We start from the raw sequence: 16,214 nt of genomic DNA on the forward strand, positions 1-16,214 counted from the left end.
TATTTTCTTAGTTTTTGTTTCCCCAGCTTAACAAGAAATACTAAGAAGTTTTTGCTTATTCCTTGGTTTGTACCCTAAGCCTGCTTTATTAAATACTGCACGTTGAACTATTTAGTATCATGTTTAACTTTTCTGAACTATATGTAAATTTTTCAACTAGGGTTTGTATTTGTTAAGTTCTTTAGTTAATGTTTGATTTTCTGTTTTTAAATCATTTAGTTCTTTTGTTAGATCCTTGTTTAAGACTTGTTTATGGTTTGAAAGTTCCTTAGTTAGTTTTTCATTATCTTTAGTTAAGTGTTAGTCTTCTTAATTAAAAGTTGATTGCTTGTCTTAAGTTCTAGATTTCTTTGGTAAGTTATCTTTATCCTTAATTAATGAATCATGCTTATGAATATAAGTTTGATTATTACTTTTAGTTCTCTGTTTTTACATTTATATTCTTATACTCAATCATTAATTCATTGACGCATCATAAAGTTCATCAAAGAAAATCAGGATGCGTATCGGAAGTTACCTCGTCTTCGTTGGCCATGAAGCAGAAATTGGCTTTTCTTCTTGTTCCTCGTCAGAGAGGAGGATGATGAGTCGGAGTCGGATAGTGTAGTGACAAGAGCTTTCTTCTTCTTGTACTTACTCCCCTTCTTCAGTAAGGGGCATTCAGCTCTTATGTGACCCGGCTTCTTGCACTCGTACATCCATCCCCTCGTTTTCTCTTCCTTACCTTTGTCCTTCCGGTAGAAATTTGAGGGCCCTCTCCTTTGATGATAGGACTTCTTGTGGTTGATGAATTTCTTGATTGCGCACAAGAAGAGCCTCACCACCATCTTCCTCATCTTCTTCTCTTCACTGCTGCTGCTGCAAGATAAGTCCTTGTTAGAAGAAGTAGATTTAAAGCTATTACCTTTTTCTTATGGAGACTCTTCCTCGTGTTGTTTCATGGTGAGTTCGTGAGTCATCAGGGATCCAAGGAGCTCCTCAAGGAAGCTTGTTCAAGTCTTTAGCTTCTTGGATCGCTGTCACTTTAGCTTCCCACAACCTCGGTAGACATCGAAGGATTTCCTGACAAGCTCACTGTTAGTATAGTTCTTGCCAAGGCTTTTAGGCCATTGACAATATCAGTAAACCTAGTGAACATGGTGTGATAGTTTCATTGAATCCATTTAAATAGTTCATATTTATGAACCAAGATGTTATTTTGGATTCCTTGACTTGATTCGGCCCTCATGGGTCACTTCAAGTCTGTCCCAAAATTCTTTGCTGAATTACAAGTTGAAATCCTATTGAATTCATTACGGTCTAAGGCACAATAGAAGACATTCATTGCTTTAGAGTTTAATTGTGCCTTCCTCATGTCATGTCATCCCAATCCGTTTCTAGTTTGGGTACCTTGACACCATCTATATATATGGATGGGATGTATGGGCCATTTACAACAATGGTCCACATCTCATAGTCTTGGGCTTGGATGAATATTTTCATCCTAGCCTTCCAGTATGAGTAGTCGGATCCATTGAAGAAAGGGGGTCTTTGGGTGGACTGACCCTCAATGTGAGAAGATCCAAATGGGTTGTCATTTGATCTTTTAACTCTTGAGTGGAAGAGTTTTTGGCTCTGATACCACCTGTTGCCCAGATAGACAACCCAAGAGGGGGGGTGAATTGGGTTTTAAAACAATTTGGATAATTAAAACGTTATGGATGATTAATTAAAACTATGCAAGTTATTTAATTAATACTATGTGCTGTGAGCAATATGAATGAGAAGAGGAAGAGACATCAATCACAAACACAAGTTTTATAGTGGTTCGGAGCTATCCCTTGCTCCTACGTCCACTCCCCAAGTTTCTCTTGGAATACACTATAACCCCCTTGGATACAGCCGTTGTTTGCAAGCTCACAACCAAACTTGTTGTTTACGAGCTAACAACGAACCGGTCGGTTTTCCCAGGCTCACCGACTAGAACCAACCCCGATTGTTTCCCGGGCTCACAATCAAACCCTTTCACACGTTGGTTTAAAACTGGCTCACCAACTAACCTTTATCCCCTTGATTCAATCCCCCGATTGAACAAGTAAATACACGTATAGAAAGAAACAGAAAATAAGCTTCTCAAAAGCAGTATGAAACAATATATTCAAGGATGTTTAGAAGCCCTCAAACGCTTTTAAGCTTAGTAGAGGAATGGCTTCTTGACTCTGGTCTCCTCTTGGATGAGTGATCGACTTGAATGTAGGAGGAGGAAGCTTTGAATGCTGGGAGAAGGTTGGTGGCGCAGTAAATGCTGATCTCCCCTTTTTCTCGTTGAAGAGCACTTGCAAAGCTTGAAGACTTGAATGCTTGGAGTGGAATGTATGTTCTCTATTTTGCTACAGTCTTCTGTGGCTATTTAAGCCAACCCCCACGGAAACTAGCCGTTACTCCACTTTTTCTGGCCGTTCTGCACACTCTGCGCAGCCTGACAATGTGACCGTTGGTGGGTTGGAGTCGACTCGCCGCGATCAGGAGTCGACTCGGCTGTAGCGGGAGTCGACTCAAGCTTTTCAGGAGTCGACTCGGCAACTGTTCCAAGTTTGAATTAAAGTTGCCGTCACGACTGGGAGTCGACTCGTCTTGGCCCGGAGTCGACTCGCCAACTTCTGGCGCTGACCTGGCAATTTTGGAGTCGGCTTTTCCTCTGTAGACCGTGGATACAAATTTGAATTTTGCCCTCTCGAGTCGACTCGACTGTCCTGGGAGTCGACTCGAATCTCAGAGCCCGAACTCCCGATTCTCTGTCTTTTGGCTCATCCAGTCTTGGAGTCGACTCGAACTTCCTTGGAGTCGACTCGGCTCTCAGTTTCCGAAAGTTGGTCTTTCTGCCTTTTGACGTGAAGCTTGTCTTGGTGTCGACTCGAGCTGTCTGGGAGTCGACTCGAATCTCAGTGGCAGTAACATGGTTTTCTCTGGTTGATGGTCGCACAATCTTGGGTCGACTCGCGTAATGCGGGAGTCGACTCGAATCTCAGAGTCCATTAAAACACTCTCTGACTTTTTCTTTGTGTACCGCTGGGAGTCGACTCGCGTTCCACTGGAGTCGACTCGAATCTCAGAGTCCATAAAACACTCTCTGACTTTTCTTTGTGCACCGCTGGGAGTCGACTCGCGTTCCACTGGAGTCGACTCGAATCTCAGATCTGAAAGACTGCTCTTCTATCCTTCTGTCTGTTTTCAGTCGGAGTCGACTCATACTGATTAGGAGTCGACTCGAGCTCGTGCCAGTGACCTGATACGCTTGGAGTCGACTCGTGAAACTCGGGAGTCGACTCGAGTCTCAGACATTGGTTCAGCAGACTTCTTAACTTATCCAAAATACTGTAAACCATGTCTAGAAACACTTGAGCAGGATTTTCACTGAAACACTCAATTGAATTCATTAGTAATCACACGATATACTCAAATGCTTTGAGCTCATCAAAATCAAACGGGGTTTTAATCAATCACTCCACATTTAGAAAACTCAATTCACCCCCCCTCTTGGGTTGTCATCTTGGGCAACAATAGGCAAGCATTCAGCTTTGGACAAATTACTGAATCTCAAAATAAATCTAGATGTTTGATAGAGAAATAAACTTTCTTGCAATTCATTGTAACTATGAACTCCAAATGCCTTTGGCTGCACCAATATAAATGAAAGCTAACATATAAATTGATGGTAAGGCTCAACATTAGCTTAAAACAATTGTGAGCTACCTCTCTGAGTATGGGCTGAGAAGTTTTTTACCCAAACCTGACTCAATCTGATCCATTCCAACCTTTATTGATACCCTCATTCTTACCTTTCCAATCTAGAATTCTCCGATCCTTATTAGCAACACAATTCGGCGTCCACTACAAAATTCTAAATACAGCAAAACTAATAAGATAGTGACAAAAGCAAACAATGTGACGTAGAACGGGGAGGTGGGTGCTGCTAAATTTTGATGGATAATGGTTGAAATTGGTTGGACCCAAAGCTAATTTCGGTTAGGACGTGGGAGGAAGGGATTAGACTTGTGATTTAGATCTGAAATTTAAAGGACTTTGTAGTGATTAGGGCATCAAAGGATTAGGGCTATTGCGTGAAGAAGATGGGCGGATGGAAGAAGAATCAATGGAAGGTGCTGTGGTTTTGATGGTAATAAGATAACTGTAGGCTGAATTGAAGAGTCTCACCTCTATCCTAAACCCAAGAATTTTTCGGCATCTCACCTAGGAAGAAAAGAATCTTTAGAGTTTCACCAAAGAAGAAAGAAGAAGCCTGTTGCCTCTAGATCACAAAAGCAATTGAAAACTAAATTAATTCTGTCTTTATTCTTCAATGTCCCCTTTATATAGAATAAGAGGTTAGAAAAATAAGGACTCTTACAACCAGAATTTTAGAACTCTAACTAAACATGGACTCTTTTAAATCAATCAATCATTTGACGAAATCAACTAACAAAATCAACTAACGAAATCAACTAACAAAATCAACTAACGAAATCAACTAACGAAATCAATTGACAAAATTAGCTGATGAAATCAATTGACAAAATTCACTAAATTAATTAAGACTTCCAAATAACTAGGACTCTTTAAAGACATATGGCCTAAAAGTCCAAATCAGCTAGGACTCTTTTAAACGACACATGGATTCAGTAAACAAGACTTCAAATAATCAAGACTCTTGGACTCCAAATAAATTAGGACTCCTGGACTCCAAATAAGCTAGGACTTCTAGGACAATTAAACTTTGACTAAGCCAATTCCTCTTCTCACACTTACATGATGTGGACCCTTTGCTGCAAGTTGACATTCAACTACACGGACTCAATTCAACAAATTACAACTCAATTAATAACTCAATTGACAAAACAAACAAACCAAAAATTAAACCCAACTTCATGCGCACGCCCTAAGAATTGGGCATTTTGCTTCCAAGCGACGATTCAAACACGACGCACAACAAAGATGACTCGGGCTCCTGCTCCTGTATCACAATGTCTCACCGATTGATAATCAACCATGAATATGCAACAACCTGCATTTCCATCTTATCAATCTTATGGAGCATAGACAAGCAGTCTGCTTTAGACAAGTTACTGAATCTCAAAATAAATCCAGATGTTTGATAGAGAAGTAAACTTGCTTGCAATTCAATGTAACTATGAACTCCGAGTGCCTCTCTTTGGCTCCACAAAAATAAATCAAAGCTAACATATAAATTGATGGTAAGGCACGATATTAGCTTAAAACAATTGTTAGCTACCTCTCCGAGTTACTCCGACATTAGCTTAAAACAATTGTGAGCTACCTCACCGCCGCCGCCCGCACCCCCCTCTCCCACATGGATTATAATTATTAAGTTCAGAATTTTATGGGGTGCACCATCCAAGAAGTGAATCAGAAATCTTTGATTGCTGGGCAGAGGTAAACTAATGGTGGAGCCCCACTTTAAAAATAAAGGGCTACCTTTAAGTGGAAGATCAAATTCACCTTGTTATATGTATATATGCACGAAAGTATCATACTTAAATTTGTCATGAGAGGAAACTTTCCAAACATCATTATTTTCCCTATCTAAATCAGAAAATAATAATTGTTTCAATAAGCAACCATCAACATTCTCGATAGAGTATCAGTCACCCAAACTATGCGCAATGGGGTGATTCCTTTTTGAAAAAATAAGCTATCATCAATCAGAACCGAAAATCATCCAAACATAGGAGATTAATTCTCTAATCCAGCCATTCCATTGAGGGCTAAAGTCCCTCTTGAATAAGACTGTCACTAACAAGCTCACCTTTTATCATAAGCATCTTTCCAATCAAATTTGACCAATACTTGGTCTACATTATTCTCAATTCAATGATTAGTCATCCTGAACAAGAGCAAAAAATACATCTCTCTCTCATAAATGCATGCTGAGCTTAAGGAATGAACTTGAGCTCAATGATTCCAGAATATTTTTAATTTTCAGTTATAGCGGCTAATATATACATCCATTACATATTATTGTCCGCAAGCTACAGTTTGCTAGCTAAAAGAATCTCTACCATCCGACACTATTTCGCAATAGCAGCGGGTTCCATGGCTTCGCGGCCAACATTGAGACGCCATGCATCATGTCCGCCGCTATGTACTCCCACAAATTTAGAAACTTTTCGTTCGTTCGCTCCTTCTAACATATATCATCGTCATCGTCTCTCTCTCTCTCTCTCTCTCTCTCTCTCTCTCTCTCTATATATATATATATATATATATATATATGACTCTATATTTACCAAAAAAGTATATAACTCTACTGCTTAATTTCTAATTAACAAGTGGGGAGAATGAATCTAAAGTTAATTACATGATGACATCGATTAGATCCTAACGAAAAAGATACTGAGCTCCCGGCTGTTGTTCTCGGGATTGAGCATGTGGAAGGTCTCCGAGTCCTTGGAGCCGACGAACCGGTCTAGGTAGCCCCGCATGTAGGTGAGCTCCCCGTCGATGGGTTCAGTCATGTCGCCGGGGAGCACGCCGGCACCCATGGACACGGCGTGGAGGAGCTGCATAACATTGAGGTCGGACTCGGTGGGCTCGCGCCGGGCAGCGTAGCCGATATTCTTGCTGTTGATGAAGGCGGTCCACATGGGCTCCTCGAGCAGCGGGGTCTTGTCGGCGGCCTTCTTCTCGCACTCGAGGGCGAGGCGGAGGTGGCTGGAGGAGCGCATGTCATGCAAGAACTTGGCGGTGGGGACGGCGAGCTCCAGGAGGAGGAGGGGAACGCTTCGGGGATTGTCCTGGATGGCGAGGGTGATGCGGGCCTTGAAGTGGCCGAAGAGGGTGCCAGTGGTGCGGATGGCGCCGTGGATGTGGCCGTCGCAGGGCCCTCCGCCTCTGCGATGGAAGCCGACGTGGGGGAGGCGGCAGGTGACGGGGGTGAGAATGGGGAAGGAGCGGAAGGCGGAGCGGACGGTGCGGAAGAGCTTGGCCGGCCTGGACGGGTGCTTGCGCTGGGAGGGCTGTAGGAGGGTGATGGGGACGCGGGGAGGGCTACGGATAGGATCGCCGGCGTCGGCAGCGGCCGGAGGGGACGGCGATGGGGACGTGCTCCTGCTCTCGGCGGCGGTGGGGGTGCGGGCTTGATGAGGCTGTGTCATGTGGGACTGGGCGACCGGAGCTATTGCTGGCCAGCGGTTGGAATGGAGAAGTTTTAGAGATTGATGATGAACGACTGTACTTTTTGGCTTTTGTTTTTGTTTCCCCTCCCCTTGGGGAGGGAGGAGGATGGAGGAGGGTGACGGTTTTATGTTGTTTTGCTTAATTTTAGAAATGGATGAGGGGATGGATGATAATGTGGTGGGCTAGTGGTTGTGCTAATGTTTAGGCGGGAAGAATGGGCGTTTTCACTTGCTTGCCGTTAGTTGGGTTTCAAGCCAGATACAACGGTGGGATAGACTCGTCTCCATGGATCAAAACATTAAAAACTAGTTGAAAAGAGGCAAGGATGGTTTAGGTCCAGGACGACTCCTGGTCTCAGATCGAAAGAAATTGGAAGGTCTCGATGGTTTGGGTCGAAACAGCAACAAAGTGGAAGTTATGATAAATCTAGTGCCCGACTGTTGGTCTACGTTATGTGTGCAGTGAAATTAATTTAGAGTTTCTCCAGGCCAGCTACAATTAGCGCTGGAAGTAAGTTAGGACAGGCCGGGCCTTGCTTCGCCCTCAGTCTGTCCCCAATTATACTTTGAGTACTAATTTTATTTGTAACTAGACCCAATCCATTTACTGACCGGTTCGGGTCGGGTGGGGATTATAAGATAAACTTTGAATCCAATAGGCTATTCAAATTAGGTCAGAGTTAATGATCCAATTGCCAAAGACGAAGGACTTTCTTCATCTACTCAAGTTAAATCTCCATAAAGAGAAAAATATAAATAAGAGAATTGCAAAAGTAGAATTCCAAATCCTTTTTTATTAACTAAATAATAAAATTACAATCCGATTATTTATACTAGTAAGACTCTTTCTTAAAAATCATTGCCAATTTCCTCTTATATTTAGAAGTGGTTTTGCCCAGATATGTAGCTCAAGAGGGTGGGTGAATTGGGCTTTTCAAAACTTTAAACTACAAGTGCAATGGAATGATATTTTACTAATGTGTTTGTGATGTACAATGGGAGATATAAGCAATAAGTAAGCTGATAAATAAAATGAATAAGGCACACAATCCAAGCACGACAAACATAAAAATTTATAGTGGTTTGGTGCCAAACCCAGTACCTACATCCACTCTCCAAGCTCTCTACTTAAGAATTTCAGTCCATTGATTGTTCACAAATGGTTACAACATCGGTGATAGCAGACCACTGCAGGGAGGAAGAGAGAAAAAGGAAGAAGAAGAAAAGAAGAAGGAAGAAGAGGTTATAGATGAAGGAAAAATATCCCAAATTGTCCGATAAAATCGAACGCCAGGCATGAAAATCAGTTTTAAATTTTTTATTTATTTATTATAACAATTATAAATCTTAAACATATTAATATGTAAACCATACCTCGATCCCGCAGCGGAAGATGGTCGAGGTAGACCAGATCTAGATCTTTGAACGTTGCTTCGCGAGGCCTGGATCTATAGGCCCTCTACTTCGTGCGCATGTCGAACTTCGTAGGAAGGTTGGACGATGTCTGTATTTTGCAAAAATACTTTTTGCAAAAAGGACCCTAGAAGAAAACACTTTTCTTTTCTTCTCCTTCTTCTTCTTCCTTCTCTCCCGTTTCCAACCCAAGTGCTTCAATTCTGGACCGATCGCAGAGGAGAAGAGAGGAGACTAGAAAGCCGGATCTGAATGCTTGCCACTGGGAGAAGATTGTGAGAGAAGGACCACTTCTTCTCTCTTCCTCTTCTCCTTTAGAAAAAAATCCTACCGAAGCCTCTGTCTGTGAAGTTTCTTCCAAAAATTTCACAGACCGATTTACTCTAATTTTTCCTCTCTTATTCGTTCTCTCTTCAAGAGGAAAACGTTGGTCTATCTATAGGCCAACGCCGAGAGGTTTTTAAGAGGAGTTATGAGCTGCCGTTATCGATTTAAATGTAAGATTGGTAACGTTTGTTTCAAAAACAAACGTGGAGAAAATCGTCCAATTCATCCGATAATAGCCGGATTTCAAAAATCAAATTTAACCGAAATGTAGCCGGTTCAAAACCGGACATTTCGGTCCAGACGACAGAGCAGATGGAGGCTAGACGGTGGCGCAGTGTGGAGATGAAGCCGGGAGGAAGAAGGCTCTGTTTTCTCCTCCCAGGCTTTTCTCCATCGCGGCTCACAAAGAAAATGTTAAGGGTCCATGAGGGAGAGTAGTCCACGGGTCCATGGGAGTTTAAAGTCAGCCGTCAACCATTTAAATGGGATTAGCCAAATAGGAAATGGGTTAGCCCATTTTGTAATAAAGCAAGCCTATTTGGTTCTAAACCAAATTGACAGCTCATTTGAATGATTTTTGACCCGAAAAAATTCCACATGAGTCCGACTCATGGGAGATTCAATTGGGTCCAGTTTCGGCTCGATCTAAGTCCGACTTAGATCAGAACAAATACGAAATTAAATCCCAATTAAATCATGATCGAGCCCAATTACACTAATTTAGACCCAATCAAATCCAATCTCAACAATTGAGTCCTGATCAAGTTCAATTATATTAATTGAAACTTGATTGACTCGAAATACAGACTTAATTAGTTGTTCATCCATAAAATTTAGCATGTACCTCATGTTCAGTGCAAGCTGAACATAGACAGAATCAAATTCCAAATGACCCACAATTTAATTCTTAATTAAATTGGGTCAAGACCTTCCTACTTAGCTTGACTAATGTGCGTGACTCCGATAGGTTCGAACACTAAGCCGGTAGTACATGGACTACTCCATGCACTAATCGAGGTGTCCATCTAGCAATGATACCCGACGTCCGGATAGGTCGAATATGCAAAGCATCATTCAAGAACCTAGACGTATGGTTGTTGCATAATTCATCCCTATGACCATCGATGCTCAAGATGACCTCAGAGTGGACTGTCGACCTCTGGGTCCAGTCATCCATAGTGTATTTCAAATAGTCAAATCAAGTGACCTATCACTTGGTTTACCCTGGCCAAGGTTTTACTGAATTGAAATACAGTGAGACATCAACTCCTATAATCTGGAGCGGTCAATCCCATCTTGACTCATACACAAACTTCGCGAGTACTTGACTGTACCCAGCATCCTTCCGATCCCTGAATTAGAAATTTAGGTCATCCAGTGCCTAAGTATAGTGAGTTGCTTGCAAGTCACCGTGACAGTCTCAGGTCTAAGGGGTACTTATGCCCATACGCTTTGCGAGCTAACTCCCGACAGTGGAGTGCTACGCAGGTGAGTCACTGTTCAATGACGATGTACTCCTACATCTCACCTGTATGCCATACAGTGTCTCCACACTTTTTGGTTTAAGAGGACAACCAACTAAATGGCACACAACGACCTATACTTGACATAGCTATCGTCCAATTGACAGCTCATCATTTGGTCGCAAACTAGTTTAAGAACTAAATGATAAAACCTACTTTATCCACTAACTTAGTCCTAAGGACTTCATCACAATACACAGGAGTTCAATTTGAAGATGTAACACTTGTGATGAATAGAAAAAATGCCAGAATAAATTTTTATTCATTTTAATAAAACATATACATAATCCAATTCTTACAATTAAAAAAATTGGCTTTGAGACATAATTTCCAACAACTCCCACTTGAACTAAAGCCAATTTGTACAGTATCTTATACCCATCTTCGATTTGTGATAATCGAACTCCTTTACGAAAAGGGCTTTAGTGAATGGGTCAGCTAGGTTCTCCTTTCCATCGATCTTCTGAAGATTGATGTCACCTCGCTCCACGATTTCTCGTACAAGGTGGTAGCGACGCAGAATGTGCTTGGTTCTATGGTGAGACTTTGGCTCCTTTGCTTGTGCAATGGCTCCAGTATTGTCACAATACAAAAGAACTGGACCGTTAATTGAGAGAGCAACACCAAGTTGATTTACAAACTTCTTGATCCAAACAGCTTTCTTTGCCGCATCTGATGCAGCAACATACTCTGCTTCGCATACGGAATCGGCTACTGAATGCTGCTTGGAACTTTTCCAGCAGATTGCTCCTCCATTCAGGGTAAACACAAATCCTGACATACTCTTACTGTCATCATGGTCTGACTGAAAACTAGAGTCTGTAAACCCCTCAAGTTTTAAGTCAGATTCTCCATAGATTAACCATTGGTCCTTAGTATTTCTCAAATACTTAAGGATGGTTTTCACTACCTTCCAATGGATCTCATCCGGATCAGATTGATACCTACTCGCTACTGCTAGTGAGTAAGCAACATCCAGTCTTGTACATATCATGGCGTACATGATAGAACCTACTGCAGAAGCATATGGGATTCTACTCATACGCTCTCTCCTCGGAAGTTGTCGGACAATCTTTCTTAGAGAGAGAAATTTCTTGGCCTATCGAAAGATAGCCCTTCTTGGAATTCTCCATGTTGAATCGCTTCAACATAGTGTCGATGTACATAGATTGAGACAATCCAAGCAACCTCTTAGATCTATCTCTATAGATCTTCATCCCTAAGATGTAGGATGCTTCTCCCAAATCCTTCATGGAGAACCGTGATGACAATCAGAGTTTCACATTCTGTAATGCAGGAATGTCATTCCCAATTAAGAGAATGTCATCCACATACAGGACAAGGAATATGATCACTGAACCATTAACCCACTTGTAGACACAAGGTTCTTCTTCGTTCTTAACGAAGCCATACGTTTTGATAGTTTTATCGAAACATATGTTCCAACTTCGAGAAGCTTGCTTAAATCCATAAATGGACTTTTGTAGCTTGCATACTTTGGACTTGTCTATGGATGTGAAACCCTCAGGTTGTATCATATACACCTCTTTTTCCAGCTCTCCATTTAGAAAAGCTGTTTTCACATCCATTTGCCAGATTTCATAATCCATATATGCTGCTATAGCTAGCATGATCCGAATAGATTTTAGCATTGCCACAGAGGAAAAAGTCTCGTCATAGTCAATACCATAACGTTGACGATACCCCTTGGCAACCAGACGGGCTTTATAGGTCTCAACCTTTTCGTCTGCGCCTCTCTTTTTTTGAAGATCCATTTGCACCCTATGGGTTTTATCCCTTCGGGTGGATCAACTAGTGTCCATACACTATTGATTTCCATGGATTTCATTTCGGATCTCATGGCGTTAAGCCATAACTCAGAGTCGGACCTCTGCATAGCATCCATATAGGTAATCGGATCCTCATTATTCTCATCAAGCTCAATGGGATCTGTGTCTTGGACCAAGAAACCGTAGTATCTGTCCACTGATCGGTTATTTCAATTTCAAAAAAAAACCACGCAATAGCACGTATCCCGTAGGATAGTGATTACGGGTGTCGGTCCACAGGGATTGGAGACAAGTTATTTTTTCCTAATTGAATAGTTACTTCAAAGGGTATAAGCTAGAGTAAATGATAAAAACTAAGAATTAATATGGATGTAATAGTATGAATTATCTATGGAGGGAGGTGTTTAGGGCTAGAATCCACCGATAGATTTATATTCGTGACGCTTTCAATGATTGAGTTGTATTTAAGACTTGATTGCTTCCGACTACAAGCCAAAGCAATCATAAAAGAAAATTATAACTAATTTCCAGCATGAATCATCTAAGTCTAGCACAAACCATCTACTCTAACGATAAGCATGACCTGTCTAACCTAGCATGATGCATCTGATCATTAAATCATTAAACATGAAATCGATGTCACATGAATATCTCCTCCAAACCACAGGTGTTGGATTCGATGAAATAGATCAATCTATATAAAATATTTTATGCAAGATAAATGATTCACATAAATTGGATAAATCATAAAGATCAATTGATAAATTCTTCATCATGCAACACTCTTACAATACAAACTCAAATCAATAAAAATGAAACGAATACTCCTCTATGGCTTCATCAAACTCCTAAACCGAGGTTTAGCTGCTCATGATGCTCGGCGACTTTGATCGGCTTGCTGAGATGCTCCACGCCATCTGTCTCAAGTCCTTCCTTCTTTTTCTCCTTTTTTTTTCTTTCTCTAACTCATCCGCTCACAGCATCCCTCTTTTTTTTTTATTCTTCTCGGCACCATAACAGAGCATGCTCTGTTCCTTGGTTCTTCTCACCCTCCTCCCCCCTTCTCTTTGCCGATGGCTTCTTCATATAGACCCTCTCACCGGTGATGGATCCCCTGGGAGTACGCTGGTGAGGATGCGAATCCCGGATGCTCATCCGATGGGAGCTGGCTGCAGGATTAATGTGGAGTGAAAGAAGAAGGATTCGCCAATTCCATGGGATCGCGGATGGTTGGAATGGCTCAAATCTGGCAGAGGGAGACGGCTAGATGCTTGATTTCATGGGATGTTGGAAGCGTTGATCATGGAGGAGTGATTTTCGGCTGCTGGGAGGTGGAACGGGCGGCGGATGGCACGCAGTTGATGCGGCTGGGAGGATCGATCGTGGAGGAGCTGGATCTCGGCTGCGGGCTGCGTCACAGGCGGAAGACGAGGTGGAGATGCTGGTTGCGGCGTGGAGCTGGAAATCCGGAAGAGGAGATGGCATGAACGCGGTGGGCACGACGCGGGATCGACGGGAGGAAGGTGGACGGCCCTGATGCAAGGAGGAAGGAAGAAGATAAACAGTGGCTTATATATATATATATTTATTTTTTTTATTGTAACACTGTTCATATGAACAGTGTTTTTCACGGAACACTGTTCATATGAACAGTGTTACCTCGGAATACTGTTCACCTGAACAGTGATTCCAGTAATTTTTGGGAAAAATTATTTTTCTTGCTTTATTTTGACGTGAAAATGGGCATATATGAATTTAAAACAAGGATCTCCTCTATTTTGCTTAGTTTGGAAACGTGATGCGGAGACGGGAGTTTCTGAACCATTGGATTGCTTGGATAGTGGTCGCGAGAAAGGAATAGGATTAGTTTGGGAATTGGCTTTGGATTTGAGGTAGGTTATGATCTTTAATTTGCTTGAACTTGGTCTCGAGCCCAATGTTATTTAAATTCAATTCTTGCTAAACTGCTTCAGACCGGACTCGACAAAACTAAAAACATGACCGTGACTTAATAAAATTAATCAAACATTTTCCCCATACAAAAATAATTAATTATAGCTTTCAATCTAAATAGGACCAAAACCCATTTAATTATAACCTTAGCTTGATTACAACTCTATTAGGTTACCAAATCGGGTTAACACAATCTCCTCCTTATATGTTTTCCTGTAATTTTCATGAAAGATTGCAAACAAGAGAGAGACAAGTTCAGAATCTGATTTAAGAAAAGAATTATTTACTTTTTACCATATTTTAAATTTATTTCAATGATCATTCAATTTCATGGTAAAATACGTATTTATCAGTTTAAGAACATTGATAAGTGCTATGGAAAGATAACTAAATTATAGATTATTAAGCACTTATCACACCCCTAAACCTATGTTTTGCTAGTCCTCGAGCAAAATTAGAAAAGAAAAACTCTAACTCACTTTCGCAGGCATCGCGATTGCATTTACCATATGCAACAAGGCTTTAAACCCCTAGGTGGCCCTAGTGGATAAGTTTTGTCTCGTGAGGATTTCCGGCTCAGATACCCACAAACTGCTGTCTCTACCCAAAGATTTTTTTTTTCAATAAAAGCTAGTTTCAAATGTATAAGTGCCAAAAATTTCAAAAGCACACAAAGTTTTAATACTAAGTCAGTCCAAATTCTAGGTTAGTATGCAATCTAAGTTAAAGTCATTAAGTTTCCGTTTAGGAAGTTGTAAGACTTATTTATACTAAAGTGCTCGGTGAAATCTGGACCGTTCACAAGCTAAGGGTTTGGATCTCCAAAATGTTGCTAATACCAGTAGTTTCCAAGGATTGGTCGAAAGAACCTGCTCACTGATTCAAATTCATCTTATCTGCGGTATTTCGAGAGTTGTGGATGTTTACTTTAGTACCTCATGGGCTTTATCTGTAATATTTCAGTTTACTCGAATTTTTACAACGACGGCTTTCACACTATTGTCTTTTCAAGGTCAATACAGAGTTTTTTTTTAATAAAGACATATAAATTGTGCACTTTTACTCTTGTGGTGATTTCTCCGTGTAACGAGCAATCAGTTGACAACTCTCACACTAGTTGGCACAAGGTATCAGGCATCAAGACTCCCCTATGGACTTATGCTCGGAGTTCTCATCACAAGCCCACTTGACCTTTGACAATAGGTAGCCCTTTTCGATGTTCATGACTAAATCCATTATTATTGATGATTTTTTTTTTTGGATTAGATAAGTATGATTCATCAGGGTCCAAGGTTGCTACTATACTATCAACATAATATCGAGCCTAGACCTTAGAAGTGTCGGCCAGTGTGTAGTGAAATTCCGAAGTATTAATTAGCTTACAACTCCCTAAGAGAGACTTAATGAAAAGAACTTAAATTTGTATTACTTCCGACTAGTCATTGGGCTTTTTAGATTTTATATACCTTGTGTGTTTATCATTCTTGCATTCATGTATAGAAATTAGGTATATATATATATATATAATTTTTTTAAATTATTATTATTATTTTTTTATAAAAATGAACACACTTTTTTTAAAAAAAAATGATTTTTTTTTTTGGGATGAAAATCAAGATGAAGACCCCCAAACATAAACCTGACATTGTGAAGTGAAAACGAATGCAAGAGATGCAAATAAAACAAAAAATGCTTAAAAATACTTAAAAATACCCCCAAACCTAAACCTAATATTGTCCTCAATGTTAAAAAAATTTAAGAGAATTGGGTTGCCTCCCAATAAGCGCTAAGTTTATTGTCTTCAGCCAGACACAGTGCATCCTTAATTATTTTGATAAACAGGGTTTGTCAAATTAAGGGATTCGATCAATTGCCCATCGATAACACAGTCCACATAAGGTTTTAACCTTTGACCATTGACTTTTAAAACATGTCCACCATTGAGGTGTTGGATCTCACTGCACCATAAGGAAAGACCTTTTTTACTATGAATGGTCCATCCCACCTAGAGCGAAGTTTACCCAGAAAGAGTCGCA

At 40.8% G+C, this 16,214-nt stretch overlaps 1 protein-coding gene across 1 annotated transcript; it reads right to left on the reverse strand.

Moving 5' to 3' along the window:
* Positions 1-6,292: 6,292 nt before the first annotated feature.
* Positions 6,293-7,221, reverse strand: LOC103698084 (protein MIZU-KUSSEI 1-like). Its single transcript, XM_008780051.3, has one exon. The coding sequence runs from the start codon at positions 7,149-7,151 to the stop codon at positions 6,369-6,371; it is 783 nt and encodes a 260-aa protein (XP_008778273.1). The 5' UTR covers positions 7,152-7,221; the 3' UTR covers positions 6,293-6,368.
* Positions 7,222-16,214: the final 8,993 nt, after the last annotated feature.

The sequence above is a fragment of the Phoenix dactylifera genome, unplaced genomic scaffold, assembly GCF_009389715.1.
Source record: "Phoenix dactylifera cultivar Barhee BC4 unplaced genomic scaffold, palm_55x_up_171113_PBpolish2nd_filt_p 001354F, whole genome shotgun sequence".
NCBI lineage: Eukaryota > Viridiplantae > Streptophyta > Magnoliopsida > Arecales > Arecaceae > Phoenix > Phoenix dactylifera.

Excerpts from the sequence above, each read along its gene's own strand:
- LOC103698084 (XM_008780051.3), bottom strand. The coding sequence starts at position 7,151 with ATGACACAGCCTCATCAAGCCCGCACCCCCACCGCCGCCGAGAGCAGG.